Here is a 25,169-nt window from a genome sequence, read left to right on the forward strand (position 1 = left end):
TCATGTGAATATTTTACTTATTACAAATAGATACAACTTTGCTTTAGACTCAAGCTGGCCTTAGCATTAGCTTTAAAAACTAATATATATATATATATATATATATATATATATATATATATATATATATATATATATATATATATATAAGTTAGTTGCAATTAATTTCGAATATGGCGTAAAACATATAGAATTTATAGAGAGGAAAAAGTAATCTAATTATAAAAGAATCAGTAGATTCCCACTTAAAATCTAAGAAGGTTGGAAGTGAGACTTAGGCAGAATAAAATTGGTAAAATTAAATTTAAAAAAACTTAAAGAATGCAAAATAAACGATAGAATAAAATTGAGTATAAATATGATTCGAGGACTGATCAAAAGAGATAAAGGAAACACACCATTTGACTAAATAAATTAATACACAGTTTCATCTCAAAAATTAATTTTGAAATACTCAATTATCCACCAAGATCATTAAATTCTGTTCAATTGCAGATTTTTATGTATATCTCTAAGAAAACCATATAGGTTAAATGTAAAAATTACAATGTAAATATATTAATGTATTGAGCATAAAATTGTGTAGTTTTGTTTAAAAAAAAGTAATAAAATATAGGTAATAACAAATATATATGGTTTGCTCAGATTATTTAAAAAAAAAATCTACTAATTAGGAAAATTATTACAAAATATGTGTTCTATCCATTAGACCGAAGAATGCTCGCCCGTTTCAAATGCAATATAAAGAAAAATACCTAGTAAAGACATCCGGATAATGAGTCCTTGAGAACGCCTTTTCCAACTCCTCTAACTGGTAACTGGTAAAAGTGGTCCTGTACCGCCTCTGCTTCCTCTTCGGTGCAAACTCATCCGGTTCGGGATCGCTTCCATCACTCTGATCGGGACCAGGCGGTCTGGGTTCAATACCCGCGGTCGGCGTCACTTCCTCTGATACTCCCATGTTCTCCGGGTTTTCAGACGAATGCGATTCTACAAATACAGAAAGGAAAACGAACGTTCAGCGATTATCATAATTAATTAATGTTTTTCTATATGTATAAAATACGATGTAAACATTCGACGTTAATCAGAGCGCGATAAATTTCATTTAAATTGTAAATTAAAATTTATTTTATGCATATTTTTTTCAGTTCTCTTTTGTCATGCAACGCGCCGGTTTATTATATTAATAAAATACGCTTTCACAAAGCAACGTTAATCCCATTACAATGTAGGAAAACGTAATAGAAGTTAAAAGGTAAAGAATTGAGGTTAAATATAAGAACGAAAAAAAATGCACCCATTAATCTAGAAACTATTGGATATTAATTAATTCTGCAGCGCTTATTTCATTACATTGTGATAATTATTTGATATTATAGCGGTTGTGTCGGATATTTTTTGTTTCGGAGATTAAAATGCCAATATTTAATTAAAATCAGTCAATATGATTTGAACAGTGAACAAGAAAAAAGATATTATATTAGCATTGCTTACTACTGACAGTTGTGTAAAGAAAAGTGATTGCATTTATTGCAGGTCGTAAAACAAAATCTTATTTTAATGAATACGTGATTACGCACCTTTATATATATGTATATATATATAGCAATAGTACTATGCGTTTGGATCTTAAAACCTTTACGACGGACTTGAGGTCTTACTTCCTCACACTTTAATTCTGATTACGCGACTTGAATATGACAAGATAACCAAACTAAACGCGGATGTAATTCTGAAATACTATTACAACATCTTCGGAAGCATCTGAAATGACATGTAACTACTCCACCCTATGGCGTAATAAGTCTAGTGTAAAAAAGACAGCCTACGTCTAAGCTGTTCTCCACCTTATATGTCTTTTTAATGGTTCAATTCAAGAAAACTTCGCTTTGCCGTTCATCCATCCAGAAACCATCTATATATTTCAGTACTCAACGTATAAATGGCTGAATATGAAGCACCAACTCTTATGATCTTTGTCTCGTCTGGACAGCTCTCACTTAATCAGTTCTCCGTACTTTTTCTGAGGAGCTACAATATAACTTTAGCGTTGATCTTTTCCCACACTGGCATTCCAGTAAACATTCTTCAAAATACTTCTACATTACACGTCTTGTTAATAAAAGAGCCAGTAACGAATAGTCAACAAATTTTGATGTCACCATATTCCACTAGTCTAGAGCTGGGCAATTTAGTTACTGGAATCTAATACTAATACTTTATGGCTAGCGGTCTTTGACCACCTAAAATTATCTTACCGTGACTTTACAGCGTCAACTGCAATACCTTTATATGACTCCATTAAATTATGTTAAGAAACCCTCGAGTAACTGCGGAATCATTGGCAGTACAACATCAACTTGTCCTTTTTCATTAATAAATTGTTTGTTTTCATAATTTGAAACAGAATATTTTAATTTACTTTAGAACTATTTTATTTTAACGAAAAGAAGTATTAATATTGAAATAATTATATTTCAAGTCACCAGACACACTGAATTATTCCAGTGTCATATTAGTCACGCTATATACCATATATAAATTAATAAAAAATAAATAAATATCAAATAACACTTTTCAAAGACATTAATTAACAAAACCTGAAAGGAATGAATGAATGGTCTAATAAAATTTATAAATTAACAGGTTAATTTATTTTCTTTTATAGAATTAAATTTAGCAATAATATTTCGCAACATAAAACCTGTTTACTTATGTATGTGTCATTCATTTTTCAAAGAATACTAGGACATACTTGCAGCTATTAATATATCAACTAGTCAACTACATTTACAACGCATATTCAATATTAAATGTTATAAACATATATTTAAAATGAATATTATTTTTGATCGGTTAATCGCTTGCTTTTAGGCCAAAAACAATTTATAATAATTATATAATAGGTTCGAACGTAACGTGATGAAGTGCTGAATAAGATGCATAAAGAAAAAGGACGATATCACAAAACATAGAAATATAGATTTAGATCTTAAATGGGCAACCCGTAACCATACTCTGACTGTCCGTCTTATCCACTAGAGGGCTGGAAATATAAAAGCAAGAACTCTTAGATATTTTTTCTTTCGACTTGACAACTTAGATCATATTTGTTTTTTTATATTATTATGTATAATTTTACGGAAATTTGTTTAAATGCAAAACATAATAGGAATGTCGTTTTACCGGATGTGGTGATTTAAATAAAAATAAGTATTTTCCAAAATATTCTGCTCTAACGCAGAAACGGTTTTTAATAGTAAACAATGATAAACTTTGGAAAACCTCTTATGATTTCCTACATCAAGTAGGAGAGAGTCATTTCTCAGACAAGAAGTAATATATGGCTATAAGTTAAATGTCGGAATCAACACTTTTTCAGCTCATATTAGAATCTTCAAAAAGAAGTAAAAGTAAATTCAAATATAATTTCTTTTTTGAACACGGTAAATTGAAAGGCTTGAGAACTGAAAATTAAAACATATGTTTCTTCACAAATCCTTTTGAAATAGGCGACAGTGCCCTCAACTTCCTGAAGACAAGAACCAGTTAGTATAACATTAAAAAGTCTGAACACTAAGTGTCTATGTGGTAATATTTTAAGCAGGTATGGTTACATATATCTTTAGTATTCTGCTTATTTTATATAAAGGTTATGTTACGGTATTCGGAACCTATTGTAATTTGTTTGTGTGCGAAGCCATCTACAGATTCTTTTATTTATTGGCAATAGTATGTACTAAATCAAGTTTAACGAAAAATCTTATTCAGATATTGTCTCAGGAAATGAAGGAAATCAAAATTCGAATATATAATTCTTATATTCAGTAAATTTAAACCTTGTATTATTATATATATTTTGGACAAATTATTTTATTAATTTACAGTTTTTTACTTCATAATACTTAAGGCAAAACGATGTATAATCAGTTTTCATATTAAATATAGTTTTTATGTGTTTCTAAAATGCTTCATACAAATGTTAAGTAGTATTTTAAGTAGTGAAATTATTTTTTTTTAATTTCCACTTTTAAATAATATTCCCGCTTGGCACGCCCTCGCGTGGTTAAGACGGAAAAAGCTTTTCTAGAACTTTACACACTGGAGATATATACTCTATGTTTCTTTATTTTATGAACGAGACTATGTTGAACACTAGGCGGTAACCAGACAGTAAAGTTCAACAATGAAAAAATACGGACGGTATCGCTACGGAAATTAAGACCGAAAAATGAGGTGTGGGCCGAGAGCCGAACCACCATAAAAATTCACATTTACCTAATGATTTAATTGTACGAAAACTACAACTTTGCTTGTCACGAATCACGCCAACCATTAAATTAACTTTTAATGGTTCGAAATAAAGGAATTAGAATTTCTGTTCTTGTCGTTGTCGAACGTGAAAAACAAACCGCGGCCGAATCCGATATTTATCTTTCCGCAATCGTTCCGAAATTGTTTAAATGCCGAGACCGAAATCATTTGCTCTCGTGCATTTCATGCATCAATTTTCGACTTGCTCTTATTCTTTTCGGTTTCTAATTAAAATTGCGACTTTTTTAATTGATCTATTTGCACAAGATCAAGTTGCCAATACACATTTCACCTTCAATAGATAAATACAATATGATTTGCTAACTGTATCTTAGATAAAACAAATTGTTTTGTTTTAAACGTCACGTATATTTAAAAATAACTATTACTTTTGTGCAAATATAAATAATAAGTTTTAATAAATATAATCTGGTGATAACAGTTATAGAATTATTTTTTCAAGTCAGTCAGAAGTCAGTATCAAATTTGAGATATGGAAATTCTAGATATAAGCTACGAGATACTACGAGCTTTTCTACACCAGTGATCAAACTACATAAAATTGAGTTGTAATGGAATAACTCAAATCATGATCTAGTTACGGGATGCGAACTAGAGCCCAATTGATTGAATTATGTCTTAGATTTCTCAGTCAACTCACACAATTTCAAGGACAGCAAAGGAGCGGTCTCTCCTGCCTCACCAAGGTATAACTGGTATGCAATAAATAACAGTGCAATATGGGAGCATAATGAATTGTCTCTTTTTGTATATTTTAAAGTCTGCTTTTACCAACTAGGGATTATCTGGACTGGACCTACAGTTTAGTGTGGGCTCCGAACCATGGTCCTCGATATTAAACCATGTGCCAGCAGGATTCGAACCCGCGACTATAGCAACAGTAGGTGGACCGTCCTGTTGCCTTTTCCACTGCGCCAACCAAGCCGACAATGAATTTTTTTATGCTGGTAACATATTCACATTGGTTTCAAAGAAACCAACTCATAACTAGCAAATCGTATAATCTAACAAAATAATAATGTCTAAATTTACCCACTTGAATTCAATGCCATATAATTAATGAGGACAACTGAACGCAACATTTGCAAAAAATGCCTGATATACACTAACATATAACTACTCCGTAATAAATAAGTACTCCGTATATCTTGGATTAAAACACGTTATTTTAAAACGAATTTTTAGTTCCATATGTTATATATTATTTGGCTTTAACGCAATTCTTCTATGGAAAAATTATTATCTGTAATGAAAGGCCCTAATAGCGTAATCGATGAACTAGTTTAACATCATATTAGATAAAAAGCTCATCAGGTCAGACTCAAAACCGAATAGGTACTAGCTAGCCCCTTGTTCTACGATCAAAGGTCAATTATCAGTCAATAATAAGGCCAGTTAGCAAATATGAGGTTGTACTAAGACTTTCAAGTAATCCAACGTTGTCAAAACATTACGAGTCCTTTTATTAGTTACCAATACCCAACAAAGAACTGCAAGATGAATAATACATTACAAATATAATGCCATAGTGATATTTGGTCATAATTTAATATATGTTGAACTGTAAAATTTCTTCCGGATATAAGCTAAGAAATTATAAAAGAATTTCACCAGTAAATTAAATTACATTGCGCCGGAAAATTTCCTTAGGGGGTCTGGTTATGGAGTGGGACTGCATTGAGGCAGATTTTATTTTTGAACAGATTGGATTCTCTAATTAACTCCTCTATATTTGAAAGTGAGTAAAGCAGCGACCAGTATTATAATTATTATACAACAAATAATGCTGTTATAATGAATAATATATATTAAGTTGGTAACAAGTTAATATTGGTTTTATATAAACAAACTCCGTAAACTATATTACACAAAGAAAATTATTGAAACTGGCCACTTGAGTACAAAACTAACCAGTTCATGAGGAAAAGCAAAATTTGAACAAATTGCTGCAGCACTACCGAGAATGTTACTATACACAAGAATTTATAAGTACAAATTTTTTTACAACAAAGTACAAATATACTTTTGTACAAGCATTTATATGTAACTTTAATATATCTTCGATTAGTTTACTCGTATTTATCCTGCAACTATCCTGCGGAAAAAATGATGGACTCTAATGAAATATTCTAGAATAATGTTACTGATGAACTCTTAAAGACTTAAAACTAAACACATCTAGTTTAATGAGAAGATATTTCTTCGATCTAAGTTCAAATATATTGATTATCTGTCAATAATAAAACCTATCTGGACTTAAGTGGATCATATTTGGTGTTGTACTAAGCTAGCAAGCTGTCTAGTAATCCAACGGTACCACAATAAAGTTAGTCCATTGATTACCAATACTTATCGCTACGTAATCAGCAAGTAACTCTACGATGACCTCGAAATCGAATATTTCCACGAATTTAACCAAGATTTCGCCGTAAAACATCAAAAAAGAAGGTTACTAAATCGCACCAGCATGGAAGAAATACAACTATACTGCACAGGAAAAAAAATGAAGTAAGCCAAAGACATGGATTAGTATACTGTTTACTATATAAAGTATTACTATTAACTTTAATTTACGTTCGTTTAGTTTTGGATTTAGTTTGGTTATTTTGGTATAGATACTCATGTGTTTATCCAGCACTCATTTTACTTATGTATATACCAAAGTATAAAAGAAAAGTAGTAATAAACTAATAATGATTAAGATTGTAATAAGCGTATCCACGTAAAGAAATAACATAAAATATAGTATTTTTTCGTGATAAAACTAAAACCAAAAAAACAATTTGTTGAATATAAAATCATGTCCATGATGAGAAATATAGAAATGGAAGTCTAAATCAGACGAAAATGTTAAAAGTTCAAAAACGTTTGGGTATGTTTGTCTATATCCATAGAGTAATAGAGAGAAAACTCATTAAGGGTATCTGGAAAAAAGTTTCGCTACGTCCAATGTCTAAATGGAGTTACAATGGCCTATTCAAGAAATTCGACTGGTCAGTTAAAATTCCTATTATAGGCACCTGTAAAATATAAAACATTTTTTTACGTTTATGTTAATATTTCTAAAAATATTGCTCAGTTGTTCGTAACCAGGTAAAAATAATATTATCACATACCACATAAACTTAATCCAGATAGTTTATATATATATATATATATATATATATATATATATATATATATATATATATAAACTATCTGGATTAAGCTTGTGATAAGGAAAATGATCCCAGTCACGCCACGGTTCTCAGCATTAAGACTACCGACTGGCGAGTGACCAATTTAGAAATCATCCCAGAAAACATACGATCTTCTTACCCAGCCTGATTACTGGTGTGACTGGGATCATGTTCCTTATCGGATTTTGCACTCTTGCCTAGGACAATCACAAATATTAAACAATCATAAACATAAATCTATGACCATGCCCCAGCAGGATTCGAACCCGCGACTATCGCAACAGTAGGCGGACTGTCCCGTCGTCTTTAAAACTGCGCAAACCAAGCCGGCTTTTCTGTACACCTGTTTACACCTATTAGAATGAAAATGCATTAAAACGAACTAATTTTGATTATAATATAATCATGAATAAAAACGCTAACAGACCCATTCTTTACATATGCACTCAAAAAATAGCGCTTAAAATAAAAATAAACGCACCATATAAAAGAAATGGACCAATCAAATCACATCGCAGCATAACAATTAATACAAATAATAAGTTCAAAGTTCAAAGTTCAAAGCAGTAATATATACACCATGAAATATTTTTCCAGTAAGGCAATATCTATGCTTTCTGTGATCATTTCTTATAAAACCAATGGTAACCTACAGGGAACTAATAGCTTTTAAAGCATCTATACTCATCAGGTGTTACTATTTGTGATCACCAGTTGTTCAACGGACAAAGTATGGTCTATCTAGGCTATCTGACCTTCACATCATATGAAATATTTTTATCGCCCTCTCTATGGGTATGTCTCCGGTAACTAGTGAGTCTGACTAACTGTTTAAAATACTTTTTACGATAACATAATGCTCCGTTGTTTCGTAATAAATGCATACTTGTTGGAACTAAAACAGATTTTCTCATAAAAAATCATATGTTATATATTAGCTGTTTTATTATTGAGCAATAACTTTTTACACTTCCATTTCCAGAAACATACCGGTATAAGTATAATTATATATAAATATATAATTTAAACAAATATACAATTTATATATATATATATATATATATATATATATATATATATATATGATCTATACATGTATATAATAATTACATATGTAATAAATTAATTGGTTTGAGAGCAACATAATAATTTAAAAACTAAGGTAGCTAATTCAATATCCTGTCTCCTGTATTAATATTTTGCAACAAAACAACAACAACAAAAGATCTGCAAGCGTACGATAATTACTGAAAATACATTAACGTTTGTATCTTGTTAAAGCCGAAACCGATAGATATCAGTCCCATTTCCTCATTTAATTTAAAGCTTGAACGGTTTGTAATAACCTAATCGGCAAAAAATCTATTAAATTATGATTAAATGAAGTTAATTAACAAGGAGTGTTTTTATTGCTCATACGTAATTGAACTACTTTCTATAATGCTTTTGTGATTGATTTTTTTTTTCATTCTACGGTCAACGATTTGCGTAATGCCTTCACCACATGTATGATTTTCGTCCTAGAAAAAAAAATCACAAAAGAAATATAAAGGAGAAATAATACGGCAATTATTATGGTACTGAATAATATCAGGACGATAGCAAAACGGTTTTTAATATCTCTCGTGATGGCCTCGTAATTGTCAAAGATGAGTATGTGTTTATTAAAAGAAAGAAATACGGAAATGCGGATGGTTCCAACTGTAAATCAGCTATGGTTTGTAGTTTCGACTGTAATTTCCGTTTTCATACGTAATTAGATATAAAATAATTTATACATTTGAATAGAATAAAATTTATATACACGGATATGCCACTTTTTTCTAATTATGATTGTTATTTAATTATTAAGCGTGTATAATTAGAATACACTTTTCAAAATTAATATAATATTATTTAAAATAAAAATAATATTATTCCACCATAAAGCCATAGCTATATACATTGTTTTGCTTGTTTTTTATCTTGTAATGTTCCATTATGTTCTTGTAATATTCTATTCTTAGCCTTCATTATTCCTAATATATTTTACTTGTATTGCGCCTAATATTTAATTTGGGCTTCGAACCACGGACCATGGTATTAAACCTATCGACTGATGAATAACCAAGTTAGAGGCTAACGCAGAAGAATTCCAAGTTTATTCAGCAACATTTTTTGGACGTAACTGCGATGATTTTCTTTTTAGAATTTTATATTTTTAACTAGAAACAGTCATAAAAAACGGAACAGGTATTGCAGATATGTCTCGATTTATTTGTTATTTGTTTATAGATTTATAGATTTATTTATTGTTTATTTGTAAAAATGATAATAAATTAAAATTAATTATGTATATATATATTCTTAAATATTTGCGTAGATAAATATAATTTCAAAATGAAGTTTCAATAACTGAATAGCAGTCAAGGTAAAGTTACAAAAACAACAACATAAATTCCCTATTACAGACTATAAATGATGATAAGTAATTTCAATGTCAAGTCGTAGGAGGAGTTTTCCTAAACAAACACTGAAAGTGGTTTGCTAAATAAGTTCGAATGTAGTAATATTTGAATATTGTAAAATTTGAAACAAAATAAATAGTGCTTTTTTAACATTAGTTTTCAGTAAAGAGATATTATAGATAATTTTAATGATTTGTTACAAAAACAAAGAATTGCATAATTTTTAAATCAAATTGTAACCACAGGTCGTCACCGCAAGAGCTACTTGGATATTTTCAACTCATTACTATATATTTTGATATGCTGAAAACGAAACTAATATGGAAAAAAATTCAGTCATGGTTACTCACAAATTAAAATATGAAGATGATCTACAGGTGTTTTAACATATTGCAGGTTTTCTAGACAACAAAATAGATTTACCAAATTCATTTGCGCTTTGTGTTTATGGGATGGTAAAGACCGAACAAATTACTGGACCAGAAAGAGTTAAAAGATAAACTATAAATAAATCGTCAAAATAATGCAGATATCGGCTAAATAGTGACCGCGATTCGCTATGCAACTTTCGGCTATTTTTAAGGCATTTTTCATGACATCCCGCAACATGTGAGGCTGAATTTATTCAGTTTCGTTCGAATATTGCCTATAAGATGTTGAATCGTTTGGGGCTGATTCTATAAACTTTTAATTTTTAAAAACCCCAGAAGAAAAAGTCTGGTGCTGTTAAATCCGGAGATCTGTCTGGCTATGTTAAATCGCCACTTCGCCAAATTAGTCTTCGTGGAAAAACGTCATTCGACAATTGAATTATTGAATGAGCTGTGTGTGTTGTAGCCCCATCTTGCTGATACCTCATGTCCTCTAGTCCTTGCTCTTGCATTTCAGGCACAAGAAAATTTCGAATCATGTCTTGGTGCCGTTCAGCAGTAACACTAACAGTAACACCTTGGTCATTTTCAAAAAAACAGAGACCAATAATGTTTCCAGCATGAATACCAGACCACACGCTTGTTTTTAGTGGATGCAATGATATTTCATGAATTAGTTGAGGATACTGTGTTGCCCAAAACCGACTGTTCTGTTTATTGACGTCGCCATTGAGAAGAAAAGAAAACTTCATCGCTAATTATCAATTTAAATAAAAAATCTTCAATTTCGCCACACAGTCTTAGGATTGCATTACTATACTCAACTCGTTGATCAGGATCTCTCGGTAGCAATTGTTGGACCAATTAATTTTAGACATTAATTTTGTACGGGAACATTTTCAAATCAATTTTCAAAATTCGCCTTAAACTGAGTGCAGAAATGTGTAATTGCGAACCACGCCTCGGGATTGATGTTTCTGGCGACTCTACAGCACTATCGCGCACCAGAGTCACATTTTCAGCGATAAATTGCGGTTTTGTGAGGCACTGGACGATTACGATACTTTTGACGCAATTTCCGCTGAGTGGTAATAATGGAACAAATATTTTCTATAAATATTGTCGCTATTTCTGCTCGTTCTTGTGGCGTATATTTATCCATATTAACATTTGGACGTCCACAAAACACAATAATTAAAGCAAAATTGAGCTAAACGTGATATAACCAAGATGGCGATGTTTTAATCAACAGCTCAAATTCTATATAAAGCTGGAGGTTTTGATTACTTTGGTAATTTTGTCGTCACTTAATTTTATCATATTTAATTTAATCAATTCGTCTTATAGCCGTTTTTTATGCGAAGAAAACGGTGTAGCTGTAAACAGGACATTTCATAACTAGATACAAATATGAATTAGTAATATATATTGCATAACAAAATATTAATCCAAATCAACGTGGAACTATTAATTAAACTAATTAAACTGGTTCAATTTATATAATATAAAAAAATATATTTAATCATGGCCATCTGTTCCGTTTATCGAAACTGAATTCTATTTTGCTTCAATTCCTACAGTAATCCAATTCCACACGTGTATGTTCGTATAAATACGTTTTATGTTAATAATCATTATATCAGTCGTTAGACCATCACATTTCCTGCAAATGAATAAACGCATTATAATGCAGGTAATTAAAGATTAATTAAACTTTAAATTGCATGACAGTTACGAATATTATTTATTAAGAATGTAATGGGTCTTTTTTTGTATGGCTTCCACACCCACGCAATCGCATTTATAATGAAATTTAAAACGTTTTGTGTTGGTGACCGATCATCTCGTTTAACAGACACACAAAGGCTTTTTAACACCCATTTAAATAGCAGAAAATTACACACACCAAAAATATTAAGTATACATTATATTTAGTTTCTTTCTTTCTTCTAAAAATCTCGCTATTTACTGTATTTATTGATTTGATACTAGACCATTTTGCTGCAGAACCAGAAGTTCGTGTGTCTAGCCTCTTCTAGTGCTAAGATTGGCTGCAAATGTATTCAGTTCTTGCCTGTAATCTGATTGATTTTTCTCATTAAAAAGACATTTATTATGAAAAAATTGGTTTATTACATATTAACTAAAATATATCATTTTCTACAGTTTTTTTGTCCTATATTTCTGACAATACGGCGATTGCGCATCAAAATAATGATCTTGAATTGTTCTTCGAAATATTAAAACCGCTTACCATCTAAATTAAGGTGCATTAGACTGAACAAATGCTAATGAGAAGGCGCTAGGTATGGTGATTACGTTGGGCGTGACAGAACTTCCCTTTCGCGCTGCTCCAAGGTATCCTTCACAACATTTACTACGAGTATCCGAACGTCGTCACATAAGAGGATGGTTTTGCGCTAATTTCTCGCTACTGATATACTTTTTACACTCAATTATAGACTATATACAACTGTAGTAACAGTTTTATTCGGGTTTAGCAGCCCTCAATACACTACATCTTACTAATCCCACAATATTTACAGTAAGGCTTTATAATCTTGAATATTGCGCTTACATATCAATGTAGATGACTCTCCCGAACCACCACATAAGTTCTTACCCTTGGGATTATAGTTTTTGTCCCCAGAAATTCGATGAAACTTTATCATCTGTCTTTTCTACAAAGAAAGCATTCTACTTCTGTTATGCTTCATAAAGACTTTCCACTAAGTATGCAATTTTTTCTTCGCATCCTTTTATTAATGCCATAGCACTTCTTGTGAACAAACACTAGTTATAATTTGGTCTGTCTAACTGTAACAGGTTAATGGTAACTTGAAACATGGTGACTGAAACTTATGTGCAAACATTTTGGTGAGTTTATTACATACTGTTTACCCGAACAATACTTTATTTGATTGTTGGTATCTTGTTTCGGAAACTAAACCGACGATTTTTCATCGCCAGTTAAAATACGTTACAGAAAACTCTTGGTAAGCTTTCTTGGTAAGCAGGTAATATTAATCAACTGTTAATCTCTATTCTATTTTTAATTCAGTTTAAGCTGTATTTTTGTTGATTTGTTAAACAATAGATTATGTTAACAAGTGAAGTCAAGTGAAGTTAACATTACAAAGAAGGCGTTTAAGTATTTGGCAGTATTTAGTATATATAAATTCCAATATTTGAAATATATACTCATTTTAACACTAATAATTAAAAGTATTTTCTTTCCGTAATTATAACAGTTTATAAGTTTACTTGGCATATCTGAATTCAACAAAGACTAATAGATAGTGGAGTTGTCAAACTGAGTACATAAAAGGAAAGAGACCTGCATTGTTTTAAAAAGGCAAAAGGGTTAAAGGATGGTGATAATAAAAAATCATATTACATAAATAATAAAGCACACATTTACACTTCTTTGTAGCTATTGCCAATTTCTATGAGTTAGGTCATGAATTAATTCTTGCACCATATTTACCGTATGTAAAACCAAAACATATTTCTCTTGTTTCCAAATATAATAAAAATTAATACGATATATAAATACGGATCTATAGATATAAGTTAGTAGCATTACCTTATCAAATTTTGGGAATATATTAGGAAATATTTGGCTCTTTTCGACTAGATGTATGAATTCATACGGTTAGAGGCGGTTAGATAATAACATTCCTTTCTAATTTAAAAGTTCTTCTAACTAACGGCCTTATTACGAATATTAAGCAACAAATTTAGAAAATTTTGGAAGATTGTGTACAGATCAAAAGAAATTCTCAAATTATATTTTATATGTTTCTTGTTGTTATTTATCACTTGTAAAATAACACAAAAAATTAAACAATCAATAAGTTTTGAAGTAGTTTTATGTATTACCAAAAGTATTGTGTGTTGTATCAAAACAAGAAAATTGTTTATTATCAAGATAAGAAAATCTAAATATAGTTCGGTCATTTCTTTATTAATTTTGAAAACAGTATTATAAATTATTAAAATTAAAGATATTATGACATTATAAATAGAGCTTGATTTAAGAAGAGATAAAAAGTTTTATTAGAAAAGAAAAATACAATTCAGTACGACTTGGACTACGTACGAGTTACGGCTAAAAATCAATAATTTTTTAGATTATAATCCTAACACAGTGGTCCAACTAAATGAAAATATGTTGAGAACATCAGCATTATATCTCAAAAGGTGACCACTACTACCAGTGAGTTAAAATGCGAATTGTTGTAATTAGTTATACGTTACGTTTTATCGTAATAGGTCTTATTATTGTTAAAAACTTATAGCTTTTTTAACTTTAATATCAAACACAACTAAACAAAAGCCATAAAATTCCAAATTCAAGAGCTGAAAAACCTTATTCGAGCACTTATCCGAAATCGAAATTCTAGGTGGTACCTCTTAACCTCAAAAGCGGAGCGCACCGCTGGGTACCCGACCGTAGCGGCGTACCACCTGCCCGATTCCAGGCACGCATCATGTTAAATAACGCCCGACAAAACGTTCGGTCCACCACTGCGGGATCCTTGTTGTTGTGTCAATTTAGAGTGCCATAAAAATATATAACGGACATAAAATAAAAATATCAGACATTAATGTAATTGTTCCACCTATGACGCTTCGGTATTAGCGAATGATTGTCCACATCTTCAGGGCAGACGCCCGTTTTATTTTTATTCGGTCGCTGTTACATCTATTTGCATATCTTTTATTGCATTTATTAAAAAAATGTTTTCGGGTTTTATTATTGTAATAACATTGTTGAAGTCGACACTTTATCCATGTCCGAAATATGTTCTATAGTCGGGTTTTAGTTAGTCAGGCGTGGACTGGAAGAAGCGATATTTATGTGAGTATGTGAGTGAGTATCTAAAAATAAGAGTTTCGTTTATATTGAATAGTATTAACTATTATATATTATATTAGAATGAAATTATATTAGAATAATATATACGCATTAAAATAAAATATGTTCACAGTAAATTTAAAGTTCTCATTTTAAAACTTTCAAAAGTGACAACTCGGTAGGATTGATGAGACATTGACATACACAGAGCTGCTCTCTTGTCAATTATTCCATAGCGGGAATCAATTTTCTGAAAGAAAGAAAATAGTTTGTCCTTGGATTGATGATCGTTCCGCAGTTACTCGAAGCATTTCAAATTCCTTAACATAGTTAAGTAGAGTTCGGGCAAAAGTATAGCAGTTCAAGCTCTAAGATCATCAAAAGTAGATCAGAGGTTATCAAAATCCTCTTAATAATCATTCCGAAGTTACTCAAAGCATTCCTTGACATATATAAGACATAGAGTCAAAAGTATCGCAGTTCAAAGTTTAAGGTCATCAGGGGTTGATTGGAGATCCTCAGAGTCATCCAGCCATGTATTATTAGAATGTGGAAACATCTGTGCTTTGAAAAACGTCCCTAGCTCGTGAATTTCTGGTGTAAGCGTGCATGCATAGGGTGTAAGGCCATCAAAAATCAACTGAAGCCTTAAACTACTGGTTACACTATGGAAATTTTGGTAGAAAAATCAAAAGATGATCAAGACAAACTGACAGATAGAGGTATAATCGATATTCATAAATAATTATTCTACAATTATGAGCAATCCAGATGGAACAACGACCACGTACATCCCTTTTCCCAACGTTTTGTGGTGGAGGTGTTATAATCGCGCAACTGAAAAAACAACATATTTATGCCATACTATGAGATTTTGTAAGTGAAGTGAGTGTGATCTGCCTAAAAGTAACGCTTTCATTTGCACTAGAATAAGATCGAATAAGTAGCCACTCTTTCAATTAAAATAAAATAACAGTAAATATAAAGTTTTCGTTATAAACCTCTACACATTTCATAACTACATACACCCAATTTACTCAAAATAGCACAGAATATATAATTGTTCAATAAAAAACTTAATTTTATAATACTTAATTAAAAAATACTTTTATTCCACTATTAATTGCAACCATAAATGAGACATTTCCCGAATCACGTTAACTCTTCCTTCAAAATTGTACATATTGTAACAATCAAAGAAAATTTGTTTTATTGCAAAAAAATGGGTGAATAGTGTTTTTCAAGTGGTGTAAAGTTATATATTTCCTTGTTTAATAAAAAGTATTTCTTCACTTAAAGAGATCTATCTTAGCGATCTATCCAGTTAGTCCAGGGAGCTATAATAATTATCTGATTTTTAAGATTAACGGACTTCCTCCGATTCTTAATAAGTTTCAGGATACTAAATCAATATATAAATGAAAAAAGGATATTTTAAATTAAAAGAATAATGGCAGATTCATCACTGTTGAAGCAAATATGCACAAAACTCTTTATACAATTTGGACGTGTTTTTTCTTTCAATAAAGCGAATATGGTAAACATTCAATTTATATAATGCACTTGTGAACTTGTGCACCACTCGCTTGAATGAAAGATGTTCAGCAGCAATTGCAGACTAAAAAAGGTAAGTACAAACTACCACTGTAAAGATTGTTTAGACCGGGTATTATTTTCCTAGAAATTTTAAACGCGTTTTTCTCGAAACTTTTTTTTTTCGAAACGGTTGACTAGTTCTACTGAACCATTCATTTAAATTTAGTAGCTTCCTCTAATACATTCTTTTATCGTATTAAAATAAAACTGTAATAAAGTCTCCTTTCTACTATTTTCAAAAAACTATAAAATGTCAAGAAAACGGTAATAAACGTATAGTCTTTTCAAAATTTTTTGATATTTACGGATAAAAATATTGTTTAACGGCTATTTTACTGCTCTGCAATATTCCTGGATATCTCACAAGCTTTTGATCGGGTTTGGCATTTGGGATTAATCTGTAAGATGAGCAAGTTGTTACCGCGTAACTATTGTCAATTGCTGGAGTCATATTTATTTGGAAGAAAATTTAGATTTTCGCACTAAATGACGTTCTCGATATTTAAAAATATCTCGGCTGGAGTTTCACAAGGTAGCGTCTTAGGCCCTCTCCTGTATCTGCTCTACACTGCTGACATTCCAACAACAAAAGAAACTCTTCTTGGAACCTTTGCTGACGACACAATTATTATGGCAAAAGATATATCTCTGCCTAGGGCAATAGAAAAAGTGCAAGTGGCAGTCAACAAAATCTGTAAATGGACGAAAGATTGGAAAATTCAACTTAATAGCTCCAAATCTGTCCACCTTAATTTTGCATTGAGGCGAAATAAAAAATAATAATTATATCACTCAATGGATGCCTGATTCCTCAAGCAGAATCAGCTAAATACCTTGGAATCCATCTTGACGGTAGATTAAATTGGAAGCATCACGTTAGACAAAAAGCAAAACACATTAGAACCAAAATAAAACAACTATACTGGTTAGTCGGAAGATACTCTCAACTTGATGTAAAATCAAAGAAGTTGCCTTATAATACAATTATAAAGCCAATTTGGACCTATGGGGTGCAAATATGGGGTTGCACTAAAAATTCAAATCAACTAGTCATACAACGCTGTCAAAACAAGGTTCTTCGATTGATTACCAATGCCAATCGCTATGTAGCTAATGAAGAACTGCACGATGACCTGGAAATTAAATGGATTTGCGAAGTTATCCAAGATTTCGCCTTGAAACACGAAAGAAGATTACTAAATCATACTAACGTGGAAGCAACTGCTGGACAGCGCGCAGGATGTCAGGTGATTGAAATGAACAAAACCATACGAACTTATATAAAGTGTATACATTTAGTGTAAACTATAGCTATAAGTTAATAATTAATAAATAATTATAATTTTATAATTGAGGAATACATACTGATGTATTTTCTCGCACTCGTCTTGCTTGTTAATTAATCCAAGTACGTAATAAATTAACTGTAAATTAAGATTGTACTAAGAGTATCTAATAAAGATGTTATAAAAAAACAACGTCTATTATCCTTTTGTTTTTGTTTCAGATTACTGAGAATGTTGAAATCATGGAATTTTTGCTCAATTTTTTTGACACGTCCACTTGTCGAGACTGTTTTTTATGTATACTTTAATCACTAATATACATCTAGCAGCAGATACATTAATATAGTAAAAAAATGGATAGTTAAAATAGTGTTTGCTTCTCTTTCATTTCACTTTAAAAGGCATCTAAATTCATCCCTTTAGATTAGAATACTCGCTTTATTTATTATTAAATTATGCTATAAAATAAATTCAATATTTCAGTTTTTTAAATTTATATCAGTTATTATTCCATTTTAGATTCAGGACATCCACGTTTGATACAGATTCAATTTGTATTCAGAGCGATTCTTAATCTATCACTGAGCCATTGCTATTAATATTTTTTTAGTCGACCAGTCAGTATACGTACAAATGCCAAAAACTAGACATTGATAACAGTATTAGGTAGCTGAAGTTAAAAGCATCCACTTCGACGTATTAAAAGTACGACTGGACATAATGGGACGTACGAATGAATGTTGAGCTTTTAAAGGCGGACTAATCCATAAGCGGGTACGATTGTTATCTCTTCTTCTCAATGTCGATTTCCCCGAATCGTTTTTCAGAATATAAGCGTTATTTAATGTGATTTCGAGTGGTAGATAGTGTCGAGGAATAATACAGAAATGGATTTTTCGGCTCGATATCATGTTATACCAGGTCGACAGGTGTTTGTGCTGTTTAATGACCTACGTCAAAATATGAAATATGTTCAGCCATTTGGTTCGTATTAAGGCGTTTATATAGTTTAACTGAAAATTCCGCAATATTTAATCACTTCTTAAATTATTTATTTCTGTGTGGATAAAAACTTAAAATATTTTAATACTAAATATATAATCATATAAATTATTAGTATACATCACTGCTAATTAGGATATTTTAATTAGTACAGCATTGTTAAAAATGATAGTTGATTAGACACAACTAGATTCCCTTAGTTTTCAAATGTCTTCCAAATTTTTGAAAGTGTTAGTGATAATAATTAGAGATTTTAAACTGGCAAAAGTTGTTCACTTACAGTCAGACTAGTGCTTAATATTTGCAATTATTCAGATTGAAAATACCAAAAGCAATAAATAGTGTCAGAAACAGACTACGCCTCTAAAAGTTACCTCAAACAGGAACGAAATAATGGTCAAAGCCGATGTGAAGTCATAATTTTTTATTAAATGGTCTCACTTTTATTTTGGACGGACTCTACCGCTGTTGATACTATACTTTTTATTTAAAAAAAAAGTATTTCTATTCCTTAAAAGATAATTTTAGGTAATATTACAACTGATGAACAGAGACTTGCAAAGCATTCGCTATAAAAAATGAATATGCTAAGTGGATGATGGGAATGAAAATTAACTTTTCATCATGAGTCACTTGAACTTGACAAAACCAATTCTTTTACACATACCTCTATCAACTCTGTAAAGATTCAGCAAGGAGGCTTAGACAGTTCAGCAAGGAGGCTTAGATACATCCACCGTAGAGCCCAAAGCTATATTTGATAATTTGTAGAGAACTCTCTTAATTGTATCAAACTGGTTTCAAGGGAGGATTGTAAAATCAAAATGCAGCATATATATCTGATTTAAAAAAAAAACATTAAAAATCTAAATATCTTAACTATATTTTAGATACAAAACTTTCTTGTTAAGCAGTTATAGAACTCACGTATAATTTTAAAATTAGTTCAAGCTGTAGAAAGCTATTAAATTTTTAATCTAAAATACAACAGGAATAATAAATCAATAAGTATTTAGCATATATAATTTATAAACCAATTTGCAATGTACACAAAAACACATTAATATAATTAATGTTAATAAAATAACCATTCTGTAATATATAGAATATATATTATATAACTAATCATCTAACTAACATTAAATCTAATATTCGCATATTAATGAAGTAAAATGTTTGTTTAAATTCACCAACTTAAAGAAAATGAATTATATATGGTGTTTTCCATATATAATTTAAAGTAGTATTTGTTCTTATTCCAGATTAGATTTCCATATATATGCCATAGTGAAAATAGTTAATGCAAAAGATATAAACTTTAAACAAAAATTGATGACAGTACGGAGAAAAAAAGGCCAAAGACGATATTTTTATGAATCTAGACTAACGCCTGACTTGGAAGAAGTATTTACTTGGTACATTAAAAAAAATTCGCGTAAACTAAATCAAATATATCGGTTTATCGGACCCAAATCGACGTTATCCCTAGATAACCAAACATCGCTCTTTAAATTGATACATAGGCCCACTTGGTTATGCCGAATCCAACTATACTGTACTACTAGCAAGGATTCCATATCGACACATTAATTGCTATGCTGCGTTCTATGTATCTAATGAAGTGACATAACACCATATCCCTCTAGAACCCATAGTGAGTGCTTAATTGACGTTACTAGACAGGTGTAAACTTTAAAGTAAGTTCACATAGTTTAAACAATTCACTTATTCTAAGGTAATGATCTACAGTCTGTCTCTTGGCCAGTAGTCAGATTGCTAAACGACTAAGAGTAAAAAAGACTCTTACTAATTTGCTTTATCCAGGATGTATTTCATATTTACTTTAAATAATTTTATTAGTTGTCAAATATTTATTCTATATTTAAGGAAAAGTGAAGATTCAAAAACTGACCTAGATTTTTGAAATTTGGTTTTTGATATATTATATTTACAAAAATACATCGATCTGAATTATCAAGAAAAGTAACAATTCGAACGAATAATCACAACTAAAAAACAAGAAAAATACCAAATTAGCACATATCAATCATTGTTTTTTTACTACCTATCAGTCGCCACGATATTTCCCACAGAATTATAAACACGGTTTTGGTCGTGCTAGCGAAATCATTTATTATTTTCAAATTATTTTAATAATTTAATTAACTTGTCAGTTGGCAATATTAATTAATCCCATGTAAGTAAGGTATTATGAAAGTTTTCCTATTAGAACAGACCGAATGGTTTTTTAATTATACCGATTGCGTTCTTAATGTAATTTTAGTTGCAACGTTTTATTGAAGGTGACATTTAGATATTAAAAGCGCGAATGAACCAAAAAAAAAAAATGGAGAGTTATCAAAATTAAATTAGGACTATATACTATATAACAGTAACAGTATAACAGTGGCTTAGGTAATCATTAGTTTACAATCAGCTGTCTAAAAATTCCTTAGTTCTAGTAGGTGTGAAGTTTAAATCCAAAGAGTTTCTCCGTTGCTCCATAATACATCATATAATTATAAAAATATCTTAAAATATCAATTATCATATAAAAGAGTACTATAGCTATATATAGTAAACACAGCATATGCAATAAATAATATATTATCAAAACCACAGGAGGTTTCAAAAACAGTAAAGTATAAATAGTTAAAAATACTATTATAGGGCAAGCCCCTTTTGAAATATACAGTGTTTAAATTCATTGTGAATCAGTGACCGGTATTGTTTATACGACTGATAACTGACTGATAGCAATACTACAATTTTACTGGACATAAGGATATCAATAAACTTGCACACCACTACATCCTATATATCAAAAAATACTGTTTATGTTCTTGATTTAAATACTAGCACATAGATTCCCTCGGTATCATTTCTACAGTTACATTGAAATTTAGATCAAGAGATGAGCAACGGACTCAACCGTTTAATCAGTTAGAAATAGAGGATATCAAGAAATGACAATTTTAACAAGATTAGCATCAGAACGAGAGATGAATAAAAAAAAATTAATAAAACACCATAGGCTATCCGAAGTAGCAGTGAACTCACATCAAAAAATATCTAATGTCTAATGCCTAAAAATATGTAATGCCTATCGCAGTTTGTAAATTCGTTTCAATACCAGACAATATTTTCTTTCTCATTTTATACCAGTTAAAAAGAGATATGATGCTGTCTGATGCGATCGAATATGCAACCGAATCAGTTTGCGAAAGTTGTTCCGTTGTTAAATTTCTGCAAAATTATTAAAAATGTTAGTGGTAATAAGAAGTTATAAACTGACAAACTTTATTTAGGCGCCTTGTTTGTTCTGATAAATTTCAAATCGCCGCTTAATATTTGTAGCCAAATAAATTGTCAGTTAGGAAGATATTATGAATCAGGAAATGGGAGGCCGTTCTTACCAGTAAAATTCGTTAGGGATGTAAGTATTGATACTATTAATTATCAAGCTGCTGGGGTTTTTATTAGAAATGTTTTATTGTGGTACATCTGTATTGAATTTTACTGTGGACACTATGATTAAAATCTCTTAAAAAACAACATAACCTTGGGTTCAAGTAAAAGGAAATTTCCACATACTTTTATGTGAGCTATTTACTTGTAGATGTTAGATATTAGTTTTTTAATACAAGTATTTCAGAAATAGCTATTAATACAGAGAGTATCCATAGAATACAAAGGGATATGTAGCTCTTCAATATCAATTCAAATATAGGATTTAAATAGTATAACCCACGAAGAGGTCCTATGCAACTTACATTACAACATGCATACATTAATATTGCTTTTAAAAGGTTACAAATTTTAAAAAAATATTATAAAAATTAAGGTAGACTTGTTATTTCAATTTTAGACCATTCACATTAGGCCACCCTTGACAAGGCGCTAATAAAATGAGTGTAAAGACAACAAAAGTTGATGAAAATATATACAATTATAATAACAATTAATTGGGTTTAGTAAATCATATTTGTTAATAATTTATTGCAGTATATATCATTCTTCATGCTAGAAATAGGAATGCAACAAAATGATCCCAATAAGTTGATAGCAAAGGCTATAATTAAGAAATGGTTTGCATAGCCTAAATTATGTTTTTAAGATACCATATTAAAGAATAAAGTATATGAAATTGTTAGTTGTTAAATATAAATGAAATGTGTATTTGTGTTTATGTAAGTTATTTTATAGTAATAGACCTGAAAAAAAGATATACATTAGATGCGTGAACAATCAATGCTTGGATGATCTCCATCTGTACCTTCTCATACTATATCTGTATTTGTTTGACTTGCTCACATAATATTGTTAAATATGACAAACGTTATGTAACCAACAATTTTGCTCTAATAATTCTAATTTTGGTTAAAATGTATATGAACAAGAGTGATTTTTCGAACAACTCTACTTTAGAATGTTTATTATCTATATACAAAATAAAGGCGATTCTCTGCGATATTTCCAATTAATTTACGATGGTCATGTCTTGAAATGGTATTGCTACTGCACTTTTCAGGTGTCAAATTTGACGTTAGTGTTTGTTAATAAGTGGCGACACTCGAAATACGTGGCGAAATTAAACATTTTGCGTTAATGAAATAAATTAATATGCATTAATTTCTTAATTAATAGTTAATATTGAATTTTAAAAGAAAATAAAAATCATATGTATACTTATTAACATTCACAAGGTTCCAATATTTATCAATATTTATCAAGTATTTATATTATAAATTTATTTCATTTGCCTGTTTTTCTGAACCTATTTTATTTTAGTAAACAAGAACTATTCGCATGAACATTGTTTAGAAAAAAAATTACCTAAATGTCTTCTTTAAATAATTACAAGCTCATTTTACTGAGGATACGGGGTACTTACGATATATAACGTAATTTAATATATCTATCTATATCATCAAACATATTGTTTAACGCTCGCTGTTAAGTTCAAATAAATCAAAATGCCGATGATATCTTAAAATATGTTATAAGTACTTTAGTGATTAAAAAATGATTCGATGATCTCCATCTGTACCTTCTCATACTATATCTGTATTATTTGACTTGCTCAAATAATATTGTTAAATATGACAAACGTGATGTAACCAACAATTTCGCTCTAATAATTCTAATTTTGAGTAAAATGGCTATGAACAAGAGTGATTTTTCAAACAGCTCTACTTCAGAATGTTTATTATCTATATACAAAATAAAGGCGTTAGGAAAGGATGTGATTTTTTTACAGCAGAGTAATCCGTAGTTTATTGGTAAAAATTATTTGCCGAAACTATATAAAATGTTGACAATTAATGATGAAAAAAAAAACTAAATTCATATTACTTACTTATATTAGACTTATAATTAAATATTATATATATATGTATGTATACCGAAACAAATATATCTAAAGTATGCCACATTCATTATTATGGTAACTCGTTCCCAGCCTCTGAGTACGTTGCGTTTAATTAAAAACCCCGCAGTTTTATAAGTGACACACCTTTTTACATTTGATTATTCATATCTGACTGTGTTTTCCGTCAGAATTATGTTTTAATTTAAAACGAACAGTGATTAACAAGCTGGAAATTAATTAACACCATTTTGTCGATACATATTGTTTTTTTTAATTACGACAAAAACTCAACGCGTATTAATATTGATCGCTTGATGGATTACGTAAGAGCGTTTCGGCATTTCTTTCATATTTCCTACGTCGATCTGTCCGATTCTCTGCGATATCTCCAATTAATTTACGATTGTCATGTCTTGAAATGGTATTGCTACTGCACTTTTCACGTGTCAAATTTGACGTTAGTGTTTGTTAATAAGCGGCGACACTCGAAATACGTGGCGAAATTAAACAGTTTGAGTTAATGAAATAAATTAATATGCATTAATTTCTTAATTAATAGTTAATATTGAATTTTAAATGAAAATAAAAATCATATGTATACTTATTAACATTCACAAGGTTCCAATATTTATCAATATTTATCAAGTATTTATATTATAAATTTATTTCATTTGCCTGTTTTTCTGAACCTATTTTTTTTTAGTAAACAAGAACTATT

At 30.2% G+C, this 25,169-nt stretch overlaps 1 protein-coding gene across 2 annotated transcripts in view; it reads right to left on the reverse strand.

The window, feature by feature from the left end:
* Nucleotides 1–25,169, reverse strand: part of Al (aristaless) — a 248,081-nt gene that overhangs the window by 52,226 nt on the left and 170,686 nt on the right. For both annotated transcript variants that reach the window (XM_076399811.1, XM_076399812.1), the window contains one exon: nt 756–990. In XM_076399811.1, coding sequence (XP_076255926.1) covers nt 756–990 — 235 coding nt within the window. The remainder of the gene's footprint in view (nt 1–755; nt 991–25,169) is intronic.

Source organism: Rhynchophorus ferrugineus, unplaced genomic scaffold (genome assembly GCF_030347505.1).
Source record: "Rhynchophorus ferrugineus isolate W39M unplaced genomic scaffold, kcgeb_rfMv2 rfM3, whole genome shotgun sequence".
Classification (NCBI taxonomy): domain Eukaryota; kingdom Metazoa; phylum Arthropoda; class Insecta; order Coleoptera; family Curculionidae; genus Rhynchophorus; species Rhynchophorus ferrugineus.